Below are 16,046 nucleotides of genomic sequence, written 5' to 3' on the forward strand. Positions count from 1 at the left end.
TTCCCTGATGAGGACAGTCACCCAAATTGTGCTGTCACTTTCCACATGCAGTGCTTTGTCCTTCCTCTCAAGTAAGAGACTCATGTCCTACTCAGCCCTACTCCAGGGCCTGCTCTGTCCCTTGCTGGTTGGCAGACACCCTTGGCTTCCTCCTTCCCTTTCAATGCTAAGGCTGGGGCTAGTACCCAAGCTGACATTACAATCAAATACAGGGTCTGGAGATTCCAAAGCAAGAAATACTAGTGGTTACTTCCCCAAACCACATCAGCTATGTATTTATAATTGTGATGAATAAAGATGGGAAACCAGATGTAGTATAAACATGCATCACGGTTTACCTTGAGAGACCATAGCTCTTTTGTGAAATCCAGGATTCCTGTTGATAGAAACTTGGGCCCAGAGTCCTCAAACATTTTTCAAATAACACATCACATTTTCCCTTTATATAGGCTCCTCTCAGACTTTTCAGTTTGAATTGTGATGCCTGGGTCACTAAGCTCTGGTGAAGTAACATAAAGATACCAGAGGCCCTGTATCAAGGGGACTTGACATTCCCATTGCTCATGATGAGTTTGTGCAGGTGCAGCAGATTCTCCTCACCTGGTCCTCCCTAAGCAGTAAGATGAATGCACATGAAAGGCGGGACTGAGGTCCAGTCCAGTGCACTCAGGATAGATGACTCGTTCAGGCCCTGAACGTCCCCCTTGTTAGCACCATGAATAGATAACTCCGGAAATAATATTCCAGAGACCTGAAAGCTTTAACAAAATTTCCAGGTTAATCTTACAACCTCAGAGTGCTACATGATGAACCACACTACAACGACATGGTTCAATACTAGTGGTCTAACAGTTTCCAAGGAAGTAGTCATTTTTGCAGCAAAGCCAGTGATCTTGACTATTGATATAATGACTTTTTCTGACGTGAGTCAACCCAGCAAAAATGTATAGGGCTCCTGCTTCTCCCTGGTGGCCCAATCTTTAGCATGGCTTTCTTAGAAACACTCACTCTCTAATAGGTCTCTGAGCAAAATCACACTTCAGAAGAAAGGCACCTGATCATTTCCCTCATATGATCTGAAAAGAGCCAGACAGAGAGGATGGGGGCTGGGGGGGGTCCTACCTTAATAGCCAAGTCACAGTGCTCGCTGGCAGTGGTGAGCTGCTCGATGTGCCTGTCCACCTCTGCCACCGAGAGGCTGCAGCTACTCTTCTTCCTGCAGCAGACCACATTCTCCAGCCCCGTCAGCACCCTCTGCAGCTCCGAGTTCAGGTCGCTGCAGTTATCTGAAAGTGGATGCGGATACAACGAGTTAAGCAGGCAGGTGGGCGATGAGCGCTCTCTGTTTCGCTTACGGAGAGGAACCCATTCAGGTGAAATGGATGGCAGTGGAGCTGGACGTGTCCAGGTTTAACACCGGCAGCCTAATCTCCCAGCCTGCTGGCCTTCTGAGGCCTGGGGCCAATACAAAGGCTTTATTAAGGAGTTTCAGACCATGGCCATTTTCTAGACAGCCATGCCACGCTGCATTCTCTCGTCTTTCACTCAAAGGCAGACACATCTCAAGTTTCTCTAGTAAGAACAAAGAAGTGTCCCAGAAGGGGCTGTTAGGACTTCTGGTCAACCTTCCTGCTCAGCCATTCAGATAAGGACTGATTTCAGGAAAACTTTCAGCTAAAAAGATCTCATAACTTTACTAAACGAAAAAAAACCAAAAAAACCCCAGAGTGAGCAGAGACACTAGGTGTTTAAAAAAAATAGCAACTGTATAAGGGACAGTTCTTGCCCTCAGCGAGCTTATAATCAGGACTTTTTTCCCTGATATAACCAATCAACAGGCTCTACTACTGCAATTTATACCACTTCTTCCATCAGGGGGAAAACAAACTATTCTAACAAATTCCATATGGTTCTCCATGTAAATGTCTTGTAAGCAATTCTAATAATTTGATTCTGACTTAAAAGTCTGGGTTACTTTTAATTGCTGGACACCCAGGGCTTAGTCCAGGGAGGAGAATTAATTATAATCTTAATGTGAACTAGACGTATCTTAAAAGATAATTTGGGGGGGCGCAAAAATCCCCTTAAGTCAAATATAAATATGTCAACCTATTTTAGATTCAATGTGTCACTATGCCATTCAATTCTTAGAGCAAGACAGGTGTTAACTACAGCGATTTATCCAAGTACACCTTTCCCTTACACTCGGCCTGACTCCTGTATGGAAGAAGCTTAAAGTCTTCATACTTCCCTCCTCTTCCCTTCTCATCGCAGGTTCCATGCCCTAAAATACTCAATTGCCTTTGGCGCTCACTTGCGCAAGACTTCAAGAAAACTCCCAGCATTACAGTAAGAGGATTTCTCAGAATATTCTGGGCAACTTTATTTGACTGCCTATATCTACAAGTTACCTAAATCTCGACAGAAGAGAAGTGTGAAGCTTTCACTGCAACCAATGAACTCAATGATTCCCCCTCCTCTCCAACCTGTTTTCCCCACCTCTCCCAGCTCTGTGAACAGCACTACCATCCTCCCAGTTACTCTGGTTAACTCTCTGGCAACCTTGATTTCCTTTTGCTTCACACCCTAAATCCAATCCATTTTTTGACTGCAACCTCCAAAACATATCCCCAAACTGACCTCTTCTTACCATCTCCACTGACACCAGCCTTGGTCCCAGCCGCCATCATTTCTTAACTGAACCACCGGAACAAGCTCCTACCTCCAGTCCCCAACACTGTAGCCAAAGTGAGTCTCTTAAGGACATAAGCTGGATCCTGTTACTCCCCTGGCCCAAACCGTTATATAAACTGTCATTCAAATAAAGTCTAAACTCCTTACCAGAGTCTCTAAGGCTCTGCACGATCAGCCCTGTTGATGTTTCAACCCAGGCTGTACCGTGGAACTTCCTGGGGAGCTTCTACAAAACACCAATGTCCAGGCCCCACCCAGGCCAATTAAATCACACTCTCTACGGGTGGAGCTTTGGCACTGGAAAATCTTTTAGGCTCCTCAGATAACCCTAACGTGTAGTCGGGGTGGGAACCACTGGCTTCTCTGGTCCTTGCCTCATCTGTCCACCTTCTCCCGCATCACTATGCTATGTTCACGCTCCTGCCTTCTCTCCATCCCTGGAAGATGCCAACCTCTCATCTGCCCCAGGGCTTTCTTTTCCTTTGCTGTTCCCTCTGCTGAGACAGAATTCTACCCAAATCTCCTCCTACATTCAGCTCTCAGCTCAAATGCCACCTCCTCACCAAGCTCTTCTCTGTCTGAAGTATGGGGTTCCATCTCTTCCCCCTTAGTCCCTGTCCTATTATCCTATCTTCTCCATGGCAATTATCACTATCTGCTCTGACCTATGCGTCTGTCATCTCTCCTCTACTAAAGTGTAAGCTTCAAGAAAGAAGGGACTTTGACCTTCCTCCTCATTTCATCTCCAACACAAGACAGGCAATCAAAAGTTATTTTTAAATGACCAAATATAAATACCACATCATTATATATTTAAGAGCCAGCAAGACTAGAAATAGACTGTCAACAGCAGCATGTTTTACACCCACCTTATGCTTTTTGTCCTCAGTATGGACCATGCCCTGAACTGCTGACAACAGGAGGACAATCTCCACTGCCGAAGCCCTCTGGAGATGGACGGCAGGTGCCCATCACCAACTCAAGACAAGGAGGTCCAGAGCCAGGGGCAGCACCCCTTAGTTCCCACACATGCTGATGAAACTATCTCCCGAGCACACTTAATTCCAGGGTAACAAATGGAGAAGTTTCTGCAAAGGATCATTTACCTTGAGGTGCAGGGTTTCCTGGTACCCTGAGCTGCAGTTAACACACACCCCTGAATTATTTGGATTATTCCTGAGTGGGATGAGGAAGGAAGATGTCTCTATTCAGCCATTCATAAGGATTTCCCTAGCACGGCCCCACCTGATGCAATGATCACCCTGGACATGTCTGCTGAGGGGTCTTCACAGCAGGACTGGAAAGGTGCCACCAGGCTGTGTCCTGAGGATGTTGGGCTACAGGCAACAGGAGGCAAGTGTAGGGACCTGATCACTCTTTCTTTCTCATTCTTTAATCAGTTGCTGAGCCCTGGCCTCAGGCTAGAAGCAGGGTACAGAGATGAGCATGAGCCTTTCAACTCTGAGAGGCTCACAGACGTACGTGGCAAAAGCCACAGTCCTCTCTCCCACTACCCTGGGGAAAGTAACCACAGAGAGCATGATGCAAGTATAGGACGGAGCATCAGGAAGACGGAGGGGGGACTTCCCTGGTGGCGCAGTGCATAAGACTCCGCACTCCCAATGCAGGGGGCCCGGGTTCGATCCCTGGTCAGGGAACTAGATCCCACATGCGTGCCGCAACTAAGAGTTCGCATGACACAACTAAGGAGCCCGCGTGCCGTGACTAAGGAGCCCACGAGCTGCAAATAAGACCTGGTGCAACCAAATAATAAATAAATAAAAAGGAAGATGGAGGAAGGTATTTAAATGAACATGCAGACTGCAAACAGCTCAGGAGCATGTTCTATTCATACCTAGGAGGGCTATGAATGCTGTCCTTGTCTTAGGAAGCCCAATGTGTATCACACAGGCTGGAGGATGAAGCCCACACACTCTTGCCTATTACCCACTGGTTTTACATAAGCCCCACCAGTAATCAGGTGACCCCTGGCTGTCTTTTGTCAGTGTTCCCAGTTTGGGGCCTCACAGTAGGACAGGGTGGCCAGGCTGGCAGAAGCAGATATTCTGGGTCCCCTGTTGGTGCTGTCGCATAGCACCAATCACTCACCACCACTCACCCCACCATCAACGCTACTCGATACAGGGTGGCCTTATCTTTCAGTTGGTGCCACATTCTTCTAAATATAGACTTCGAATAAATCCTCAGTTCCTTCCCTTGGCCTCCAATGCCCTGCACGGTATGGGCCCTGCCAGGCACTGGAGCTTCAACACTGAAGGCCAAGGTAGTTGGAGTCTTTATAAAAGACCCGAAGTTTAAGTTACGGGACCAGAGGAGCAAGATGAGCTCAGACAAGGGACCAAGAGTTCCAGAACAAACAGCAAGTGCCTCGTTTATAAACCACAATGAAATATCATCTCAGGCCCATTAGGATGGCTACTGTGTCAACAACAACAGAAAAGAGCAGGTATTGGTGAGGAAGTGGAGACACTGGGGTCCTTGTGCACTGTTGGTGGGAAGAGTAAAATGGTGCAGCTGCTTTGGAAAACAGTATGGCAGTTCCTCAAAAATTAAAAATAGAACTACCATGTGACCCAACAATTCCACTGCTGGGTACATACCCAAAAGAATGGAAAGTAGGCCCTCAGACAGATCCTTGTATATCATGTCCATAACAGCCAAAAGGTGGAAATAACCCGTGTCCATCGGCGAATGAATGGATGAACCAAGTGTGGTACATACATACATCAGAATGTTATTCAGCCTTAAAAAGGAAGGAAATTCTGACACGTGCTACAACATGGATGAACCTTAAGGATATTAAGCTAGGTGAAATAAGGCAGTTACTAAAAAAGACAAATACTGTATGATTCCACTTATATGAGCTATCTAAAGTAGTCAAATGCATAGGGGACAGAAAGTAGGAAGGTGGTTACCAGGGGCTGGAAGGAAGGGGGACGGGGCAGGTATTGTTTGATGGGTACAATTTCAGTTTTGCAAGATAAAATAAGTTCTGGAGATCTGTTGCACAACAATGTGAATATAACTAACAGTACGGACCGGTACACTTAAAAACGGTTAAGATGGTAAATTTTATGTAATGCGTTTTTTACTACAATGAAAAAAAAAAAGGCTCTTCATTTAGGTGATGATCACAGTGACTCTGGTTTGATCAGCACTCTTGACACTCAGAAAGGGCTTTCACATACATCATCAAGTTCCACCCCAGCAGGAAGGTGGTAAGCCTCGCTCCAAAGAGGAGGAATCTGAGACTCGAAGACACCCAGTTACTCACCCACAGCTGCACAATGGGTGGGGGGCAGGGCTCGAAGCACAGTGTCGCCCTTCTGTGTCCAGGGCTACCTTCAGCACACTGCTCCAACCCAAAACAAGTACTGCTATGTGGACAAGAACTGGTCAGCTCAGCCAAGCCTGTGAGGGTACCTACTCATCGCCGCTGTTTCCCAGGAAAGGCAAGAGAGGACATATATCAGAATTAAAGGAGGAATATTAACTGTGAGCGGACTCGGAAAAATTAACCATGTATAATGTAATTCTTAGAACAATTACTAGAAAAGAATGATGAAGAGGCATAGCCAGAAACCAATAAATAAAATAAAATTCTTAGAATTTTGTTAAATTCTTAAATTTTGTTAAACTATGCGGTTAACCCAAAAGAAGGAAGACAGGATGGACAGAAGAACAAAAAATTCAGAAGGGGCAAACAGAAAACAAATAGTAAACTGAGAGACCCACAATCAATCGATCATTAACTACATTAAATGTTCACAGACTCCCCAAAAGGAAGATACTGTCAGCATGGATTAAAGGCAAGACTGACACTACGGAGAGGATGGAAGTTATCAAAAACAACAACAAGAGGAAAGAACAAGTGTTGACAAGAATATGGAGAAACTGTAACCCTTGAACATTGTTGGTGGGAATGTAAAGTGGTGTAGCCACTGTAGAGAACAGTTTGGTGGTTCCCGAAAAAGTTAAACGTAGAATTACCATATGACCCAGCAATTCCACTCCTAGGTACATGCTCCAAAAAACTGAAAGCATAGACTCAAACAGATGCTTGTATGCCAATGTTCACAGCAGAATTATTCACAATAGTCAAAAGATGGAAATAATCCAAGTATCTGTTGACAGATGAATGGATAAGCAAAATGTGATATAAACGCATGACAGAATATTATTCCACCTTAAAAAGGGACAGAATTCTCATACTGCTACAACATGGATGACCCCTGAAAACATTAGGCTAAGTGAAATAAGTCAGTTACAAAAGGACAAATATTATATGATTCCATTTATATTAGGTACCTGGAATAGGAAAATTCATAGAAAGTAGAAGAGGGACTTCCCTGGTGGCACAGTGGTTAAGAATCTGCCTGCCAATGCAGGGGACATGGGTTCGATCCCTGGTCCAGGAAGATCCCACATGCCATGGAGCAGCTAAACCCATGTCACCACAACTACTAAGCCTGCGCTCTAGAGCTCGTGAACCACTACTGAGCCCACATGCCACAACTACTGAAGCCTGTATGCCTAGAGCCCGTGCTCCACCACAATAGAAGCCACCACAATGAGAAGCCTGCGCACTGCAATGAAGAGTAGCCCCCGCTCACCGCAACTAGAGAAAGCCTGCGTATAGCAACGAAGACCCAACACAGCCAAAAAGAAATAAATTAATTAAAAAAATAAAAATACAATAAAAGAGAGAAGAGAGGTTACAGTAGATGGGCAAATGGGGCAATATCGTTTAATGAATACAGAATTCCTGTTTGGGAGGATAAGAAAACTCTGAAAATGGATATTGGTGACGGTTGCACAGCTCTGTGAATGTACGTAGTGCCACTGCACTGCACACTTGACATGGAACTCTGGTGTGAAGGGTCACACGAGGCAGACCCGCTGTGGCACCTCAGGCTATGCTGTACTTTGTAAAGTAAAGCTAACGGCTCGGTTCCGTGTCCATGGGACAAAGAGGATGTCCTTTGCAGCAAATACTCATTATTCTACCAGAGGTTATAGCTTTATAGAAATGAATTTGAGGTAGCACATAGCAAGCAACCACGAATAAGGGAAAAACACAATGACTGGGACCAGGGAAAGGCTGAGGAAGCCAATGGAGGTGAACACAGCTGCTAGGGCTGACTCTTCTACTTAGTGCCGTGCTCCCTGGCAGCCAGGGCAGAAATGAATGATCTCCCGTCAGAAAGGAGGAAGCATTCCAGTTGCACAAGGGACGCAATGTGTTTTTAACAATTAGATGCTAGAAGAGTTTAGGTACCTGGGACTTCATATGTGGTGTGAAGCGATGTGACTGTGAGCCCTTTCAGCCACAATTTCCCACATATGCAGATTTCATATGGTTTCTTCTGATACTAGCTTTCAATTAAATTTAAGCTGTAGACCATTCAAGTACAACGTAAAGGGAATTCTGGGCAAGGCTAAGCTCACACAATCTTGGCACTCTGCCTTCTAGCTGTCTAATTTGCTGCAGAGATGAAACAGAGGATAAAAAAGAATAAATGGAAGGGACATCTCCCTTCAACGAGAGGATGGCAGGGTTTCATAACCGGTGCAGCCTTTTTTAAAAAACATTTTTGAGTTAATTGCCAGCATTTAAAAATTATTAGAATTTACAGCTATTCCTGTAAAATGAGAAGGTCAGGAAATACCAGCTCTTCCCATGACAGCAGTGGGCAGAGTGGCCAGCAGCTGCCCCTTTGGACTCGTCAGGCCATGGTGCTCCACTGTTCTGCCTGCTTTCCTCACCCCATCTGCTGCCCACCGCTGTCAGAGTCTGCAGCACCTGCCTGGGTGGGCCATCTTTTCCAAACGCAACTTGCCCCAGTTAGACTTCCGATAGCAGCTGGAGAAAAGACAGCTCAGGTTCTATTTTTCTAATGAGAACCCAGAGCCTTAGGTTTTTAGGTTGCTGTCTGAGGGAAGACCCAAGCACCTGGGAAATCTGGAAAGGAGGCCAGAGGACATTCATGGCTATGGAAATGACGCCTCACCAGCGTGCTTTCTTGGTTAAATACATACTAGTGGGCAAAGCTGGTTTTCCTCTTTCAGGATCAATTAGACCTATCCCCAGTGCTGTACACAAGAAACCATACCAGAGTTGGTTCATTTTGAATACGGTGTTAAAGGCTGACTCTACTTTTGTTGAACCCCCTGTGAGAACCCTAACCCAAATAAAAATATAGCTAAATAGGCTAGATGTTAGAAATATTCCCCTGGTCCTTTGATTCCAAGCAACGTGCATTTACCAGAATGAATCTGCTCCAAAATATGGTCCCAACTTCAAACGTACTTACTCCTGGGGCTCGGCATTCACTTCACAGTTAATGGTGATGTGTCTGCCTAGTTTGGAAGCCCCTCATTCTCTTTTCATCATGGTTCTTTTTAAAGCTTTGCCTTAAAATCTGCTCTTCCAGTAAGCCTTCCCCGATTACCTATAGTCTCGTATTTACTTCTTCCTTTGAGGCATCGCGTTCCCCATAATTACTTATTATCTGACTCATGGACCCTACAACGTCTGGCTCCGGGGAGCAAGGACTCTGTTCATCCATCCTTGTGTTCCTAGACGCTCACAACACTGGGCACGGAGTCGTACTCGATAAAGACCGCATGAGTTGAATGTGTAAAGGTAATGAAAGACTTTTTCTAAGCTAATTTTTAAAAGTAACACGTTTTGTTTTATTTTTTCGGTACGCGGGCCTCTCACTGTTGTGGCCTCTCCCGTTGCGGAGCACAGGCTCGGGACGCGCAGCCTCAGCGGCCATGGCTCACAGGCCCAGCTGCTCCGCGGCATGTGGGATCTTCCTGGACCGGGGCACGAACCCACGTCCCCTGCATCGGCAGGCGGACTCTCAACCACTGCGCCACCAGGGAAGCCCAAAAGTATCAAGTTTTGTTAGACTGCTCACTGACAAAGTATCATCAACTTGGAAAATGTGCTTGTGGCATGCGAATGTGGTCTGCAGAACCTCTTCGCACGAAAACAATGTCCACAGCAATGGGTGGGGCTGCAGTAACACTAGTGAGGTCCGTACTTTATTACCATTGTAGACGAAGTAGGCTTCCGGGGCTGGTCTGGGCAGCTAACACTCCTCTATGACACTGGTTTTAAGGAAAAAGATGTCATGAGTTCCAAACAACCCAAAAAACAATCTAATCTGAGAAGACATGGTCTGCTTAGAAAATAAAGGCTGCTTATCTTAGGAAAGGAGTGCATGAACCTAACAATCATGGCAGCTCATTCTGAGCACACGTGGTGGATCAACGCCTTTCCGTATCTATCTTAAACTCTAAGTCTCTTTTGGGTGCTGAAAAATTACCGAACAGTAGAATTTGAGGGAAATATTTCAAAAGTACCACAAAGTGAAGTGGAGCCATAATCTTTCCCGCTCTCAAGCTTGGTTACTCTGTGAGGAAAGTTCTGGAATGATATGAGGTAGCCTCCTTGGCCACTCGGCCCTGCTAACATTCACAGACAGGCCTTGTTTGACCAGGCTCAGATCCCCGGGAGGAAGCGCACAGTCTCCCTAGAGAGCCCCCTGTGAGTCAATGTTCGAAACTTCTAAGCCTTCCCTGGGCTTGGATCTCAGGGATGGCCAACATCGTGAACCTCCTGGGATAAATTAAGTTGCCCAGTTAAAGTAAGGAGAAGAAAAACAAAAGCAACACAGGGCTTGGGCTGTTCCACCGTCAAGTCAGGGTACTAGCTTCAGTCCTGTCTAACTTTTCCAACCTGGGGACTGGTTTCTCAAAGTTTCAGAATCAGGTTACCAATGACCTGATTCTCCTCGAAAAATTCTCTGCTGGAATATAACCGCCTACTTAGTGCCTCATTCCTAACAAAAATCCAGTTTTCTCTGGACAGGCTGCCTTGCCGTTGTGAACACTTCCCTCCCACTCTGCAGAAATCATTTTGAGAGAAGGCGGGACTGCTTTCCCTGCCCCGACCCCCCTTTGTCCCCACTGCGAGGGGCTGCTCGACACTTTGGAAGATTTCTCCTGAAGCCTTTAAGCCTCATGGGCCATTAAGCCAGGAAAATCTGGCTTCAACATTAAACATATTTCATAGTCACAGTCATGCCAAATAGCCAGGTTTCACGTGTAAATTCTTCCTTGGTTGTCCTCCAAAAACTACGCACAAGAAGGAAATCTCTATCTAAATGATCACACCAGCAAACATGGTATCATATGCTTCCTGTCCTCGCTGAGGGTTTAATAGTTCAGCATTGCTAAATTCCACAAAAATAAGAATTTCTCACCTAAAACCAGAAAAGATCTCAAAACACAGGAGCAGGGCTTCCCTGGTGGCGCAGTGGTTGGGAGTCCGCCTGCCGATGCAGTTCGTGCCCCGGTCCGGGAGGATCCCACGTGCCGCGGAGCGGCTGGGCCCGTGAGCCGTGGCCGCTGGGCCTGCGCGTCCGGAGCCTGTGCTCCGCAGCGGGAGAGGCCACAGCAGTGAGAGGCCCGCGTGCCGCAAAACAAAACCAACCCACAGGAGCAGAACCCATCACAGCCTGCGCGAAAGCCCATCAGATCAGGGATTTTGTTTGGTTTACAGACAGTTGCTCCAGACAAGCTTTGCTGTTCCATGAACACAGTTGGGAAGACAGCCTGCTAGAGCGAGTGCACCCCACAAACGCTAACACGCATGACGCAACACTGAGCCCATCTCACACACATCTGTGTTCGGCTCTACTGCAACACCCAGAATGGTTTGGTCTAAGGGTGTTGTTTCTAAGACAGAGATCTGCAAGATCTCAGTGAACAGCAAACACCCTGCTAGTAAGCCAGGTGCTGTAATCAGACAGCTGCTCCCTAAATTCTGCCACCAGTACTAGAGACCTCAAAGGAGGGCAGTAAGTAGAGCACACCATCCATAAGCATGCTTCACCATTTAAGCAGGGGTGTGTAAAAGCAAAGCCATCTATAGAAACACGGGCGGCAAAAGCAAAGACAACTGCTTAGCTGTGTGGTCTTGGACAAATGACTTGCCCTCTCTGAACTCTGTCATCCCAGTTTTACAGATGAGGAGAGTTACAGGGCCTCCTTCAAGGCTGAGGATTGAACATGAGGATGCATGTAAATGCTCAGCACAAAGTCAGTGAACAAAGCATGTTAGTTATGATATGCAGCCTCCCTTTGAACTAGAACTCTCTGCCAAATTATGAAATAGAAATCCCAACTCATAATTCCTACCTTATCTTTGTCTACTTAATTACCTTTACTTTACAAACGATTATGTGACCAGGTTTGAACAGAGGTAATGCAATTTATTTTAAGATGCAGTGTGACACCACCGGGACCTTTCTGCTGTGTATGACTGCTTAGGTAAGTCAAAACACTTTCTAAGTTGCTGGTTTACCCCTCCAGGCTCTGAGGACCGCACCCTGGAGCCAGCTTATCGAGGGGGCAGCCAGGCTGTGATGAGTGGGGTTTGAAAACAAAAGAAAAGTGCGTTTTGATGAAGGGAATATTCCTGTTTTCTTAAGTGGAGATCGGCAAATATACTGCAGCAAACTCTGTATATAAAATCCAGCTCAAGAAAACCTCTGGGTTGCTAATGCAAGTTTGCAAATATAGCAGGCATAATGAAATGGCTGCTTTTTAATGATTTCCTGTGATGGTGTTTATAAATGGTAGCTTTTTTCCCTACTGAAGCAATTTAATAGGAAAATGGCACAGGAGTAGGAAGATGCAGCCAATGAACACGCAGGGGCGGGGCTCAGCTGGGGCCTTCATCAGGTCCTCCTCCTTGCTGCCCGGGTGCCTGCCCTCCACGGCGACCTGGCAGGTACCGGCCGTGCCCACAGCACTCTCCTCCTGCCCCCTGCTCTTTGCTTGCATCGTTCCCACTTATCCCACAGCTTTCTGCTTAGATGTGACTACTGGCCATGTCTTCTGATGCTCCCACTTGAGGGTGTCGCTAGGGGCCCCTGCCCACCTCCTTTTGTGGTCCCACTGCCAGTCATTCCATGTTTCCTTTGCATACTCCAAAGAACCATGAGCTCCAAGATGGTGTTCACTGTTCCTCACATATCTGGGAGCCTCCTACGAGCGGGCACTGTTACTTCGGTAAACAGGAGAGCCGAAGTCCCTGCCTGCATGGAACCTGCATTCTAGTGCAAGAGACTAACAAAGACTGGTGATACATATATAAGGAAATAAATGCAAACACGAAGTATCATTGGGTAGTGCTAAGTGCTGTGAAGAAAAATGAAGCAGGGACGGGAAAGGAGTACCTGCATTGTGAGAGTGAGTGACAGCACCAGGACTCTACCAGGGGGTTGGGGAAGGCCTGTGATGAGAGGACAGCTGACTGACATGCATCAGAGAGGCACGTGTGGATGCAGAAACCCTGAGGCCAGAGATGCTGGTCAGGTCTGAGGGACAGCAAGGAGGCCGGTGTGGCCAGAGCTGGGAAGAAAACAGGAGAGTTGGGGAGGGACTTCCCTGGTGGCGCAGTGGTTAAGAATCCACCTGTCAACGTAGGGGATGCAGGTTCGAGCCCTGGTCCGGGAAGATCCCACATGCCACGGAGCAACTAAGCCCGTGGGCCACAGCTACTGAGCCTGCGCTCTAGTGCCCGCAAGCCACAACTACTGAGCCTGTGCACCTAGAGCCTGTGCTCCACAACAAGAGAAACCACTGCAATGAGAAGCCCGCCCACTGCAACTAGAGAAAGCCACGCGTGGCAACCCAAAGTAGCTATAAATAAATAATTTTAAAAAGAAAAAAAAGGAAAGGGAGAGTTGGGGAGGATGAGGCCTGAGGTGGGTATGCCCAGGTTCTGGGGGCCCTAAAGGCCAGGGTAAGGAGCGGGGATGTCACTCTGGGGTGAGGGATTTGAGTGTGGGAGCAGAGTGATCTGATGGCAGGTTCTGAGTCTCACGTGCCCAGTCTCCAGCACAGCTCCCAGTGAGCTGCTGCATAGATGAATGAAGGCCTCCTATTGTGGACAGAGAACATACACAGGCATCGGGCAGAGAGGGTCCCTTCCCCCCCCAGGAGCCCAGTCTTGTCAGGAATGATACTACCACCAGTTACAATGAACATGTATTTTTACTGAGGGAAAAGATGAAAATAAACAACCTGGGAAAACAAAGCCAGCTCACAGTGCAGACAAGCAGACACTGGCTCCTGTGTGGGGTGCCCGGGCTACAGATGCTCCCTCACAGCTGGAACCCTGAGATGCCCCGCAGTGAAGACGCCCGGCCCACTTGATTGGGGTTTGCCCTCCATTCCCCCAGCTTATTTGATTAAGAAATTTTGTTGGAGTGTGGGTCACTTGCTTCATTTCATAAAAAAACAATTCCAGAGAAATGAATGACATTTCTGTGTAGGAATGTAGGAATGTCTCTTTGCAGTGATCAGAAACTTCTCAGCTGCTGCTCTCACTCGTCTGACTGCCTAAGGCTGGAAGGCTGAGTCCAGAAGCTCGGGGCCACTAGGGTTAGAGATTCTGATGCTGGTATAGCTGAGCCCTTTGGACTTGGGCCCACGGCTGGGCTGATCGCAGGGGTCTGTGTGTGTTGTGACTTAAGGCCCAGGGTCTGGGTTCAGGTTAGTGTGAGGGAAGCCGTTTCAGCCTAAAGCGAAGGCCCCAGGCCTGGGAGGTATCCCTCCTCCTCAACCCATTTCTGTCTGGCTCAAGCTGGTATCAGTATACAGCTCTCAGCGACTTTGATGTAGCTAAATCCATCTTATCCGGCCTTAGCAGCAATCCATCCTGCTGACCCCTTCTTCCTTATTAGAGCCTTCTCTGCCCCACTGGCTGGTGGACAGGGCTGTCCTCATTTCCTTCTCACAGCTTCAGCTGATTGAATGGTTGACGGATTGGGTGACTGCTTCACTCCTTCATTCAAACAAGTATCTCTGAACACGTACTATGTGCCAGGCCATGTGGTGGGCTCTGGAGAGAGACTACTAGATAAAACAAACATACTTCTGCTCAGTGGGGTTTAGCGGGAGCATCAGCCAAGCAAAGAAATACAAATACATTGCTTGAAATTTCAGTGTGAAGTAAGAAGGAAACCAATGGGGCAGCGAGAGTCAGCACAGGGCCTTGCACAGACTGGTGCTCACAAGATGCTTTTGGAGGAGGTGCATTTAAACTGAGACTGAAAAGCTGAGAGGTGCATCCCTGCTGTGAGCTGCTGCTGAGTTTCCTCTTCAGCGGGTGGCCCCCTAGGCTTGGTCTCCAGCTCTCTGCAGTTCTCGCTCTTCACATCGACTTCCATTGCTTCAGTAACTACCTGCAAACAGCCTGATGTCTCCCAACTGCTTTCTTCAGCCAGACCTTTATTGGCTTATTTATACCTACTGCCTTCCCAACATCTCTACCCAGATACCTCCAGATGCCTGAAACTTATGCCCAAACAAAACACAAGATCTCTACCCTACTCCACCCTCCCCCAAGTAAAACAAAATACAATTCAGAGCAAAACTACCTGGTCCTTTTTTCCTGCTTTCATATTGGCGATTGGCCCTACCGTCTATCCACTGTGCGAACGAGACACTTACGGGAGATCCCCACATGCCTACTTCCTCCTTCACCCTGTTACTGATCCTTTAGCAGATCTTGCCGACTTTCTATACTCATCTGCTTTTCCACACCTCAACTGCCACCACCCCAATCCTATAAACAATTTTGCCCACCTAGACTTTTGCAGTAGTTTCCTAGCTGGCCTCCCCCATTCACTCTTTTTTTTTTTTTTTTTTTTTTGCGGTACGCGGGCCTCTCACTGGTGTGGCCTCTCCCGTTGCGGAGCACAGGCTCCGGACGCGCAGGCTCAGCGGCCATGGCTCACGGGCCCAGCCGCTCCGCGGCATGTGGGATCTTCCCGGACCGGGGCACGAACCCGTGTCCCCTGCATCGGCAGGTGGACTCTCAACCACTGCGCCACCAGGGAAGCCCACCCATTCACTCTTGATCCACTGATTCTTTCTCTTCACCACAGAGTAATTGATTCAAAATGCAAATTTGATCATTTCATTCCCCCGACCCCCAACTATTAAAATCATTCAGTGGTTTCTTGTGGGTCTTTGAATAAAGGTCAGACTCTCTAACATGGTCTATAAGATCTTGCACCATCTGACTCCTGCCTACCTCTCCAAGCCTCCATCTCACATCTCTGTGCCCTCCACACAGGATGACCTTTTCTCACGGCCTTGAATACATCTCTTCCTTCTCCCCTGAATGCCGTTTCCTCTTTTATGTACTCAATTCCTACTTATCCTCCGATCTCAGCTCAAATGTTACTTCCTAGAGGAAGCCATCCTGGAACTCCTAAACTGAATCCCTTTGACACACTGTC

General features: G+C 47.3%; 1 protein-coding gene across 2 annotated transcripts in view; it reads right to left on the reverse strand.

The window, feature by feature from the left end:
- The window catches only part of MCC (MCC regulator of WNT signaling pathway), a 360,524-nt gene that overhangs the window by 74,505 nt on the left and 269,973 nt on the right, over positions 1 to 16,046 (reverse strand). For both annotated transcript variants that reach the window (XM_082836200.1, XM_082836201.1), the window contains one exon: positions 1,123 to 1,286. In XM_082836200.1, coding sequence (XP_082692326.1) covers positions 1,123 to 1,286 — 164 coding nt within the window. The remainder of the gene's footprint in view (positions 1 to 1,122; positions 1,287 to 16,046) is intronic.

This window comes from Leucopleurus acutus, assembly GCF_964270905.1.
Source record: "Leucopleurus acutus genome assembly, chromosome: 3".
Classification (NCBI taxonomy): Eukaryota; Metazoa; Chordata; class Mammalia; order Artiodactyla; family Delphinidae; genus Leucopleurus; species Leucopleurus acutus.